This window comes from Neophocaena asiaeorientalis, unplaced genomic scaffold (genome assembly GCF_003031525.2).
Source record: "Neophocaena asiaeorientalis asiaeorientalis breed wild unplaced genomic scaffold, Neophocaena_asiaeorientalis_V1.1 scaffold147, whole genome shotgun sequence".
NCBI classification, from domain to species: Eukaryota; Metazoa; Chordata; class Mammalia; order Artiodactyla; family Phocoenidae; genus Neophocaena; species Neophocaena asiaeorientalis.
The window spans coordinates 891511-904847 of record NW_020173758.1 but is presented as its reverse complement, the minus strand read 5'-3'; the positions used below and the strand labels follow the sequence as shown (position 1 = coordinate 904847).

General features: G+C 36.6%; 1 protein-coding gene across 1 annotated transcript in view; it reads right to left on the bottom strand.

The window, feature by feature from the left end:
• The window catches only part of ABCD3 (ATP binding cassette subfamily D member 3), an 81781-nt gene that overhangs the window by 39349 nt on the left and 29095 nt on the right, over positions 1–13337 (bottom strand). Inside the window, exons 3-5 of the mRNA XM_024751282.1 lie at positions 11732–11830; positions 7790–7878; positions 130–199 (exon numbers count right to left, since the gene is read on the bottom strand). Of these exons, the coding sequence (XP_024607050.1) occupies positions 130–199; positions 7790–7878; positions 11732–11830 (258 nt within the window). The remainder of the gene's footprint in view (positions 1–129; positions 200–7789; positions 7879–11731; positions 11831–13337) is intronic.

The following is a 13337-nucleotide window of genomic DNA, read 5'->3' as shown; positions in this document are numbered from 1 at the left end:
TTACAAAACTAAACTTGAAAAAACTTAGTATATAAATCTTCAAAGAACTTAATAAGTAAAAATCCTAAAAGATTTCAGTAAGATGCAATTTTTTCCCTATGTAAAAATCTTTAAAGAATTAACACTTACGAGAGGCATGGCAGCGATGAAGTTGAATAAGTATTTCTTGAAATCTTTTCTGCTACGACCAATGATACCACTGCAAACCACCACATGCAATGCATTAGTTGCAAAAGAAGCAATATTTAACACTAAAAAAACCTCTCTAAATCTCTGAAGCTATTTTTGGAAATTTTCATTGAATCAAATGAATCAATAAGAAAAAAGATGCTAAAAACATTTTCTTACAAAAACGTTAACTTTTGAAATTTTGTCATTTTAAACAGCTTGCTTGGAAATCATTCTACAAACGGCAAAATTAAATAAGAATGATAGCTAGTTCTTTCCTTCGTAAAAACGGTAATTAAACAGCAGGCTTGGGCTTCCCTGGTGGCGCAGTGGTTAAGAGTCCGCCTGCCAATGCAGAGGACGCAGGTTCGTGCCCCGGTCCGGGAGGATCCCACATGCTGCGGAGCAGCTGGGCCCATGAGCTATGGCCGCTGGGCCTGCGCGTCCGGAGCCTGTGCTCCGCAACGGGAGAGGCCGCAACAGTGAGAGGCCGGCGTACCGCAAAAACAAAACAAACAAACAAAAAAAACAAAAAAAACCCAGCAGGCTTATACTTAAGCAGTCACAAAAAGGGGTTTTATATGATGAAACAATTAACAACTTTATAGACCCAGGAATGGATTACTGTGGATAAAACAAAGTACTATTTCTTTGCCTTTAAATATTTTAACATCCTGTCATTTGTATGAACTAATGGCAAGGAGACAGACTAATGACAGATGAGCAAACTCTTACTATAAAGGGCCAAGAGCAACCATTTTTAGCTTTGTGGGCCATAAGGTCTCTGTTGCAACTACTCAATTCTGCTGTTGTATAGCTAAAACAGCTAAGAATGAGATTGACTGTGGGCCTAAGAAAATTTTACCAAAAAAGATGGCAGTGGGATTTCAATGAAACCATATCTTTTATCTATTTTTAATCTATTTTAAATAGTTATCTGTTTTTAAAATATCCACTAAGAACTTATTTAAAGGGTTCCACTACTTTTTTAAAAAGCTAGAAAGCCATTATATCATTATAAGTAAAGGATCTCTGACTACCAAACGTCTGTGGTCTAGTGCAAAGATAATGTTAATATTCCCAGAAGTAAATTAACCATATTTTGAAAAACAATGCGCTAAATGATTCAAACCTAGCTCTACACAAAAAAATGACTGGTATACATACTGATAAATAATTCCTTTTTATGAGGGAGTAGATGAATAATGCCAAGTAATATGAACTGATCTTTTAGAGCAAAAAAGTTCCATGGTCAAATAAATTTGCAAAAACCTGAGTTAACACTAACAAATGTCTTTACCAAAGGCCCTCTCAAAGCTCTAATGTATAATATGCATTGTAAAACTCTCTGAGAGGGCTTTGTAGCACTAGCATTTCCTCCATCATTGCTAAGATTCCAAAGAACATACTTTGGGAAATGTTACTCTAGACCGATAGAAAAATTAATAGTCCAATTTTGACATAGCTGCTAAAAAGTGTTAAAAAAAATTTTTTTACAGCTGAACTAGAAAAAAGTTAAAATAGAGCCACACAAAAATGTTGTTTACAGCAATAAGAATGTTAGAGACAAAAAGTAATTAAGTACAAAAGTTTAGAGGTTTAAATTAAAATTATTCGAACCAAACTTTACATAAAACCAAAGTGCTTTAGTGCTGCCCAAGCTGTGAAACACACAAGATTATCAAACTTTGGTAAAGCACATGCCATCATTCAGCAATGGTTTACCACTGGAGTAGCAGCTACAAATTTAAAAAATGGTTTCTTGAATAAAGCTTTATTTCTGCTTATTATCCCACTGCAAAAGAAAAATAATCATCAATAAAGTAATTTTAGAGTAGTCCCAATCATAGTTACTTCTAAAACATACAGGAATCTTAAGATAGTTTGGTAATTTTAAAATGCTACTTATAGCCAAGTGGTTAAAAATAAAATATATATTTATGATTACATACGGCAGTATAGGGGAACAAACTTTGCCACCCTAAAACGTGTTTCTTTGGCATAAGGATTACTTTAGGCTGATTATTTTTAAGAAACAGAAGCCTCAGGAAGTCTTTCTTTTTGCCTCCCCCTTAGCTGCCTAAAGAGTTTAGATAAAAGGGCTCCTCCCAGGATAGAGCTGTGACCAGAGATATCTGCAAAGCATACGGGCTAAGTGTGTGTGGGGAAAGTAGGCAGGACCTAGAGAGCAGAGTCCACGCTGTGTCCCAGAGTCTCCACGTGGCCCAGCAAACATTTGTTTACCAAACATTTGCTTTTCCATCTTCATGTGAATTGCCTTCCTCCCCTGTGAAGTCCCAAACCCCTACCCCCAACATCCTCTCTGTCGTTAGCTGAAGATGGTATTCAACATGAGGTCTTCGGCTTTTCTGGCGAGTTACTAAGTTCTCCTGGGTCTCTCCCATGTACACATGTTATTAAACTTTTGTTTGATTTTCTCCTGTTAATCTGTCTCACGCCCATTTAATTCTTAGACCAGCCAGAAGAACCTAGAAGAGCAGAGGGGAATTTCTTCCTCCCCAGCAGCAGCAACAAGATATGAAATATTACCTTCCATATCATAGAATTGCCAGTTTCTACCTTAAAGAAGGGGTCTGCCCTATTAAAATCTGCCCCATTCCCAAGTCATTAGTCACTGCTAACAAGTAAGCCTAAAAGATGTAAAGGATATTAAAATTAAGTACATTAAGGACCATAACAAGTCTCTTTGTGACTCTATTTTAGCAGAAGAACATAAATCTAAACATACTTTGCAAGAGGCAAAATGGAAAAGACAAAGTTTACGATGTAGCTTTAGTAGCAAGTTAGAGAAATGTGTTAATTTTTCAAATAAAACTGTTCTATATTATGAATTCACAATATTTTAAAACTTTTAATTTGACCAAATATCAAAAGATCTCATGCACAGCAGAAGCTCAAAAATCTTTATTCAGGAGAAAATAAACAATTAACTTTTGTTTTTGTTTTTTTGGGGGAGGAGCAGAGAAAGGTTTATTGCAGGGCCAAGCAAGGAGAAGAGGTGGCTCGTGCTCAAAAAAAACCCAAACTCAACAATTAACTTTATTTATTTATTTATTTTGGCCACACTGCACAGTATGCGGGATCTTCCCTGACCAGGGATTGAACTCATGCCCCCCGCAATGGAAGTGCACAGTCTTAACCACTGGACTGTCAAGGAAGTCCTCAACAATTAATTTTTAAATGACTGCTTCAGGGATTTCCCTGGTAGTGCAGTGGTTGAGAATCCACCTGCCAATGCAGGGGACACGGATTCGATCCCTGGTCCGGGAAGATGCCACATGCCACGGAGCAGCTAAGCTCATGTGCCACAACTACTGAGCCTGTGCTCTAGAGCCTGCGAGCTATAACTATTGAGCCCACATGCCGCAACTACTGAAGCCCATGCACTCTAGGGCCTGCGTGCTGTAACTACTGAGCCCACTTGCTGCAACTACTGAAGCCCACACAGCTAGAGCCTGTGCTCCAGAACAAGAGAAACGACCGCAATGAGAAGCCCGCGCACCACAACAAAGAGTAGCCCCTGCTGGCCGCAACTAGAGAAAGCCCACGCGCAGCAATGAAGCCCTAATGCAGCCAATAAACAGACTAACAAATAAAGAAAATGACTGCTTCAGAATCGTGAATTTGGGTTAAGAGTATAAGGAAGCTCCCTGTACTATTCTTGCAGCTTTTCTGCAAGTTTAAATTATGTCAAAATAATATGTTTCTTAAAAACTCTTAAAATTTTTGTTTTTTTAATTTTTTTCTACATCTCATAACTGAATTTTAAGGCTGAGTACCCAACAAGTTGATTAGTCTAGTAGAATTATAAGTTGGCTCATGCTACATAATAACTTTCCTCTTATCCATCATGACCAATTAAATTAATGCACCACACACTCTTAGTGATGGATTTTCTCTAGAGCATTCAGTCTTTGAGAAAATTAAAATAAGCACCTATTTAATTAAAGTTGGAAATCCTTGGCTTAGAAAATTAAATATTATTCTTTTAGGTTACAAAAACATGAAATCACAAAATATGAATAAAAGGGAAAAAACTTTAAAAGATAATCTTCTATACTATACCATGATTGTACAGGGTTCTTTATATGTATCATGTGACTGACTGTACACAGATATCTAATATAATGTTATTCACAGTGGATGTAACCTGTTATTTTTGTCACAGGTAATTAATAACACTACAGTTGGGGAGCCTGTATTTTTATTAACAGATATGGCATTTAAATAATAAGTAAAGCCATCAAAGGAAAAAAATATAAAATTCTATAATCATGTAAAAGGACATACATGTCTTCCCTATATTAATCATACAAATGACTCAAATTACTTGTACACAAAGCTCATAGAAAGAGAACTTAACAAAACTGATCCTGCTAAAGCTGATGTGCTAGCAGCAATGAACAAACACTTCAATTACTCATGCTTAACTTCTTAGAATTCCTTAGAGGATTCCTCACTGGGACACAAACACACAAAACTGACCAGACTCCCCCTACAAACTCCTTTCAGGGAAACCAGACAATCAACAATCCCACAACTTGGCTTCTAGCAAGTTAAATATGAATACACAGCCAAGAGTGACTGCTTAAGGAAAGCTCTAAACTGAATGACAAAGATCAGAACAAGAAAGGACACTGAAAGTCACAGACTTGACAGAATGACTGCTACAAAAATGAATATTCATACAAAAAGATAGCTCCTGGAAATAAAATTAAAACAAATAAAAATTCACTGGATGATAAAGTTAAAAGAAATCTCCTAGAATATAATATAAAATGTCAGAGATGTAAACAGTAGAGAAATTATAGTCAGAAGATCAGTCCAGGAAGTCCAACACTCAACTAAGATTCCAGAAAACACTGGAGAGGAAGAACTTTTTTAAAAACACAAGAAAATTTCATTCTTTAGAATGAAGAATGAGTTTCTAGATTGAAAAGAGCCCACCTAGTGCCTAGCACAAACACACGGAATGAAAAAAAATTCACACCAACATTCAGTGAAATTCCCATAACACCAGCAATACAACATCAACAATAAAGAAATAATAAAAGCTTCCAAAGCAGGTAAAAGAAGATCCGCTGCTAAGGGCGGGCAATCAGCACAGGAATGGGACTCAACACCAAATGTGGAAGCTAGATCAGTAGTTTTTAACCTTGGCTGGGATCAAGGTTAGGATCACCTGGGATGCTTCAAAAAGTAATGATTGATTGAATCAGAATCTCTAGGGGTGGGCCCAGGCATTAGTAGGTCTCAAAATTCCCCAGATGATTCTAATTATACTGCAGCCAAGGTTGAGAACCACAGAGCCCTACAGAAGACAACAGGGTGATGCTTTCCAAATTCTGAAAAAAACTGATTTCCAATTTAGAATGAATAAATACAGCTAAATTATCAATCAAGTGTGAGAGAAGACGACTTTATCAGACCCACAAGGTCTCAAAATTTTACTTCCCTTGTAACCTTTTCTCAGAAAAAGACTGCATCTGCCAAAATGAGAAAGTAAACTGAGGAAGAGGAAAACAAAAGATCCAGAACATAGGAGTTATTTAATGCAGGAAAGAAAGATGAAAAAAATTCCTAAGATCATGATAAAAGTAAATTCAAACATGACTGCTATTTAGTGAAGCTAAAGCACAATCAATCCTAATGAGAGCTGGAGGACAGAAAACTAACAAGAGGTATGAGGTGGTAATAGATAAAAATCAGTAAGTTATCTAGTGTGTTTGACATATTACAATACTGAGATTTTTTTTTTTTTTTTTTTTTTTTTTTTTTGCGGTACGTGGGCCTCTCACTGTTGTGGCGTCTCCCGGTTGCGGAGCACAGGCTCCAGACGCACAGGCTCAGCGGCCATGGCTCACGGGCCTAGCTGCTCCGCGGCATGTGCGATCTTCCCGGTCCGGGGCACGAACCCGTGTCCCCTGCATCGGCAGGCAGACTCTCAACCATTGCGCCACCAGGGAAGCCCCCAAATACTGAGATTTTATAGTGTTGTCAATAAGCTTGAGCTGAATTAGTAAGAAGTAGGCAAAAAATTAATGTGCACAAAAACCTGCAATTTATAAATGCCAGGAAAAGAAGTTGTATATAAAAGAAACTACCAAAGAAGAGCATTTGGCTCAGCTGTAAACAAAAGTCAAAATCATGTAAACAATAAATTCTGATTTAACAAAAAACTGTGATATAACATTGAGAGAATGAGCACAGACATGGGTAGGAGTGGAAAAGAGCTAATTCTCATCTTCCAAAAGAGAAATAAATACACGCATAGTCTCTAAGACTGAAAAATCTAGAGACAGTAACATAAGTGTGTTACAATAAAGTGCAGAGACAAAATAAGAGATGAAACAGTAAAAAGAACAGAAGACAACTGGCTCCAGGAATGACAGTTACAGGTGGGAGGAATGGGGCACAGAACTAACGTTTTTGTGATTAAGTCCTGTATGGCTATTTGATATTAAACTATATTCATGTTTTACTTTTTAAGCTTTTCATATATTACTTTGATTAAAATAAAAAGGCATGGGACTGACCGAAGGATTCAGGGCACCCTGAATTGAATATTGGCGTCTGTACCATTTACACATATTCAGAGGCACGTGGTCGGGGCTTTAATCCTATGCAGATAACCTTCTTTGTTCTTCTAGAGAGATGAGTCAGAAAACACCTGCATAAAGCATTCTGCCTCTCCTACAAATCCTCTAAGCCACACACAAATCAAGGATGTCAGAAAAAAACTTACAAAATTTGGGAGCATTTAAAAATTTTAAGTACTGTCATTCAAACAGTTACGTTATACTAAGTACTTTAAGAAATTTTCTGATAAAATACTGCATGCCAGGAAACAAAATTCCAAGAAAAATTTTTTTACTGACATTCAAATCGGTATCATGAGGAATAAGTTCTTTATTAACAGATAAATGTTAATATCCCAACTGTTTTTTTGTTTTTAAATTCCAAATCATCAATTGCAGTGATTAACACATGTACAAAGACTATAATGAAAAAATATATAAAGCACTAATTTCAGAAACTGAAGAAAATGTCTAAGAATTTTTTTCTGTTTAATAAACATTCTCAACATGATTCCCTGAAATGCTTTGATATTTTCCTCAAATTATCTCATTAATTTCAGACATCCAGCTTGGTGACTTTTTAAGTTCCCACTACAGCATTTATTATACTGCATATTAATTTTCTTTCTTTCTTTCTTTCTTTTTGGCCGTGCCCTGGGGGCATGCGATATCTTAGTTCCCCAACTAGGGATCGGACCTGTGCCCCCTACAGTGGAAGCGTGGAGTCTTAACCACTGGACCGCCAGGGAAGTCCCATAATTTTCTGTTTACTTGTCTCTGACCCTCTATAAACGGCCAGCTCTGCAGGGCTTGGTACAGGGTCTCTCCTGTTCGCTCATGGGTACATCCCTATCACTGCCTGTGGCACAAGGGAGACAATAAATATCTACTAAGTAAATGAACAAAGACATAATTTGACTTAAGTATTTATACCTAACTTAGAATCTATTTCTTGCTTAAAATAACACTTAAATATGACACAAATTAGTATTTCATACATACAGGAGGAAGATGAAAAGTACCTTTCAATGAGTGTCCCATTCTGAATCATCCAAACATCACAATATGTTCGAGACACCAGCATAACAGCAATAAGTATCAAGTAACCTGTCTAAAATAAACCAGGTACAGTAAATTAATTAAATGCATTTTAGAAAGTTAAAAGAAACATCACTTTGGTAAAGATTTTTGGTTTCTAAATTCAAAGCTTTATTCTAGCTTTAATGTAGTTGGCTGACATTTTACCTACAGGTTATTTTTAAATATAATTTTGAAAGAAGTTTAAAATATAATGTAAATGGAAAAGGCCTTATAGATCATTTAATCTAATTTTTCATCCAGATTCAAAAGTGAATCCCAGGCAGGGCAAATGACTTGTCTTCATATAATTAGTCAATGACAGAAACCAGCAGTATAACTTAGACTACCTAACTCACAGTGTATTGTGATTGTCCTATGTTTTTAATATACGACTCTAATAAAGAAAAATGACAACTACCAATATACAGTTAAGAACAAATACTGAAGCCTAAAATTCTGCTTAAGTAGAATAAATTTGGTTCTGTTTGTTAGAAAAATCTCTTAACAGTGTCCCTGCCCTTGCAGGGCTTTCAATTTAGTTATTAAGGCAAGATTTACACATAAAATGTAAGAAAACAGACCAGTGTAGGTAAGTATATTTGCATCACTTCACGTGATACGTGGCAGGATCGAAAGGTCTGAGGTAGCAAAACAGGCTTATGACATTAGAAATACATTAAATAAACCAAGTAAAACAAAGGAGAAAATGAGGATTATGAGTAAAAAAAAAGATGAAAGATTTAATGGAAAGTAAAAAATAGATGAAAACCATATGAATTACAGTATTGCGCATCCAGCAGAGCTTATAAAACTACTGCAAGCTTTTAGGTAGAACAAAATATTAAAAAGTGTTGTTTACGGAGCATTACTTAAGCAATGCTGGGCAAGATGGATCATCGTGGGGGAGAGATGAGAGGCTGAGTGGCTGGCTAGGAGTCAATTGTCTGTGTGGGATGAAAATCTACCCTCCAGCCTCCAACTGCAACACACACCCATTCAAAGGTGACCTTAAACTTTCTAAATGGGAAAAATATGACAGCAGCATAGAAGCTAAAGTCAGAGAAGAGGGTGTGTGGCAGGGGCAATGTTTGTTGGATAAGGTGTTTGATTTCAAAGTTATGGAATTGAGAGGCAAATGCATCTATGACTTTTGTAATTTTTGCAAAACAAATCTTGTTTTTTAAAAAAGGTGAAGGTACTGAAAATACAGCCCTTAAGTGAAAGACAAGGCAGGGAGTCATAAAGACGGAAGTAATAAATGAATCCATAAGAAAGAAGACAATGTCAAAGAAAGTCTACATGACTGAGTTGTGACAGCTGCTCCCCCAACGTTTGCCAGAGTTGTCCAGCAAGGAAGATACCATCTTCCTACCCTCTCCCACCATCTCGAAGTTAGGTATTAAACTGACAACAGAAGAACCTACCGATTTTAATAAATCCTATTTGTAGATGACACTTTAACGGTAATGCTAACTTTTAATTCAGACCTTAAGTACAGCCTCAATCCTAAATTAATCATTTGAGGAATAAAGGTAACATTAGACAAAGATAGTTTATTTTTTCCTTTATTTTATATACTTTGCTTAATTTTTTCTTTAAATCAGTATCAAGTTTATTATCTCATTTAGCAAAATCTGCCGAACTTTGATTATTGACAGTCCTGAAATGCCTTTTTATGCAAAGGCTGTCCTCAGAATCACCATAATTCCATTACTGGGTTCGTAGAATATGTCAGAAACTAAAGATAGGCTTGATTTAGGCAATCCCTCACCTTATGATACAGATGAACTTCCATATGTTCATATGCAGCATTTTTATTTCATAAATTGATTAAATTAATCTCTCTATCTCTACCTCCTATTATCTGTGATTTCTACTGGAGTTTCTTTCACTTTCTTGAACTGGGGTTAAGCCCGGATTTTTATACCCCTCAAAGATGGTTCGTAAAATGGCTCTGTGGCATGGATGCACCTTGACAGAACTGGGAGGTTGGCCAAGTTAGGCCCATCTACCTTCTTACTAACTCCCGGAGATCTATTCAATGTCTCACATTCATTTCATATTCAGCAAACCTCTGCTAAAAGGTTAAATGAACATTAAGCTGTTAACTGATAAGGGGGGGTAATACACAAATCTTTCCAGAGAAGAAGCTTGTATTTTAAATAAAGATTCTTCAAAGTCAGGCAGATTGTAGAATGAGAAAACAATTAATTATATCCAGAGAGTCACGGGACGCCTTCACAAAGAAGATAAAGAGCATTAAGCTGTTTTTTAAACATATTCGTTTTTGTTGGGGGTGTTGTCACAAACATGGTGTCATGAAAGTACGAGGGCACAAGGCCTGGCTACAAAACAGCAAAGGACCTTCCAAGTAGATGGTATGCAAAGGAAGGGCAAAGTCACGTTGTGATTTACCCTATAGGAGAAAAGAAGCCAAGTGTTCTTATTCGGGTTTTAGAAAGAAGACTAGTTAGAAAAGGAGTAGAGATTATAATAATCCAAGCAAGTGAGAACAGTACAAATGGAAAGTAAGGGACTAATCGAAGAGAAACTCAAGGATGCTTGGAAAAAACATTTAAAATATAAGGGACGAAGCAGATTTAAAAAGTGCATTTTCCAATTTTTCTTCAAGAAACACATAGGATCTCTATCTAATTAGAAAAAAAACAAATGTTATTAAATTATTTTTTAGAGTCTCTTATAAGGGCAGAGTCAACAAGACATGACGCTGAAGTGAGAGGAAGGAGAGCAAGTCCAGTGTGATGGAGGAATGTGCCTTTCCTTTGCGAATTATAGTGCTTTTGGAATGTCTTATCCTTTTCCTGCTATCAATAGATTACAAGCCTAATGCTTTTTAAAATCTGAACAGTGGGAAACAATTATGTTTGAAGAAGACAAACTTGACAGAAAAGATTTAAAAAGGAGAGATTCGGGCTTCCCTGGTGGCGCAGTGGTTGAGAGTCCGCCTGCCGATGCAGGGGACACGGGTTCGTGCCCGGGTCCGGGAATATCCCACATGCCACGGAGCGGCTGGGCCCGTGAGCCATGGCCGCTGAGCCTGCGCATCTGGAGCCTGTGCTCCACAACGGGAGAGGCCACAACAGTGAGAGGCCCGCGTACCGCAAAATAAATAAATAAATAAATAAAAAGGAGAGATTCTTTGAAGTGAGACTAATTAAAGAACACTGTAATATCTAGGTAAGAATATTTAGAAAGAAAAATTAGCAGATAGCAGTGACTGAAAGGATGAGAGGTAGGTATGGGGAGGAGAAAGAGTCAACAGTGATAATATTTCTAGTTGTACAAAAGGAGAATATTAAGGTAATTAAAGATGGAGAACACAGCATTATGTTATTTTTTAATCATTAAAATACTTAATAAATCATGACAAAGATAATCTTGACAAAAGAGTAAATGAAAGAATAACAAAACTTTATTCTTACAACCAGTTCACTTCCTGAAAATACTTGAAGAATTCAGGTATCTTAAAACATATTTAATCAAATATGAAGAAGCAACTCTCAAACATATTCCATATCAATGCTACTTGTTAACATCATAATGTAATAAAAAGGTCTTTCTAAATTTAATCTCGTTTGCATTATATTATAATAAAGCAACACCATTTAGGCTGGCTGAAGTACTCTAGTATTTCACATAAAATATAATAATATTTCATAAACAAGAGAAAATCATTTAAAAACTGGCACTGAACAACAAGGGTACTTGCATGACAGGCAATGACTTAGACAAAAATTTAGTCTTCATTATCTACAGAGGAGACACTTGACCTGCAGTAGAACAAAGGCTTTATAATTCTATTGTTCTGATCTCACATAAGCTTTAAAGTTGAACACTTAATATTATCGTTTCATAAGACTTACCTCTTTACAAAATGTTCTAGGGACCATGATTTTCAGAATTCGTGTGAGCCTTGAAAAAAACACCTTGTCCACCACAGCTCGTTCTTTTTTCCCCTCTTTCTACATTAAAAAAAAAAGAAAGAAAGAAAGCTCTTAAAATAGTTATAACAAATTAGATTAAAGAACCATGTTTCATCTAAGGCAACATAAACAACTACTAAGATGGATACTGCATTTGAAAAACATAGTCTTGTACTGCTCTTCATATTCAAACATGCTTTCAAGAAACTAAGATGTTACCAAAAACTGAATAAGGAAATGAGAACTTCTTTTCAGAAGTGAAGCTGCAGAAATATCTGGAAAAAGAACACTGCAAACAGAAGAAACAGCAAATGCCAAATACCAAGGTAAAAGCTCGTTTAATAACAAAATGGCCAATCTGGCTGGAGCTGTGAGCAAGAGAAAGTAGTAGAAGATGAGGTCAGAGGACAGCTAAGAAATAGCCATTATCCACCTCATTACTGTTTGTTCATCATCCACTTCCTTATCAACAACAGAATTTTTAAAAAATCCTGAACAGGAGCTTTCCTGCTACCAATTACAGGAAACTTTTGGATTCCTAGATTTATCATTTAACATTTCTAATATGCACTCTTCCTTACAAATGCAAAGACAGACAAGGTTCCCTCACTCATACAGTTCACATTCTAGCAGGGGAAACCCAGATAAAAATAAACCAATAAATAAACCGTTACAGAGAGACTAGGCAGGGTCAAGAGAAAAAGAAGGATCCAGAGAAGTATGAGAAGAAAGGTCTCTTTGGGGGAGGGCAGTAAAGCACAGGGAACACCAAGCACAAAACCCAGTTCAGGAATGAACTTGGTATGCACACTGAAGAGCAAGATGACAGTGCTGCTAGAGCAGAGGGGACAACAGGAGAGAAGCTGAAGAGATGGGCAGGACCTATAAAAAACAGAGCCCTGAAGCCATAGAAGGATTTAGAGTTCACTGTCAGTGCAGAGGGAAACCGCTAACGGTAATTAAGAGGGGTAAATCATTTTATTACCCTCAGATATCTCTTCATTTTCACTGGTCCAAGAAAATAGAGCTATAAAACCATTTGCAAGGATAAGGAAAGAGTGACACGAACTGGGTATAGTGGACGTTATTTACTTCATTACCCTTGGGCTGTCTGGAAGAACAGGCAGAAGAAACTTCTCAATAGGCAAGACTCTCCAGAAGGACCCCAGCCCCAATTGAGCTCCTTTCCCCAACTCCTATAATCACAGCTCACTTATGTATTAACTACTACGCTCTTGATAAACAAATACCCATGGTATAGTAAATTCTATTAGTTGACAAACTTTGCTGTAAATATGCTTTAATTAAATTAATATCTAACTTGATAAACCTTAAATGAGTTGTTTGTGTACTGAATTAGAATAATAAGCTACCATCCACGTGTCACACACTGTGCTAAGGGCTTTATATATGTAATCCTAATAAATAGACAATGCATGTCGTACAGAACTGTAGACAAGAGATGAAGGCACTGGGTGTGTAGAGTTAGATCAGAAAGACTAAGACAGAAAGAACTGGATAAGAACCAACATACCGTGTAACTGCT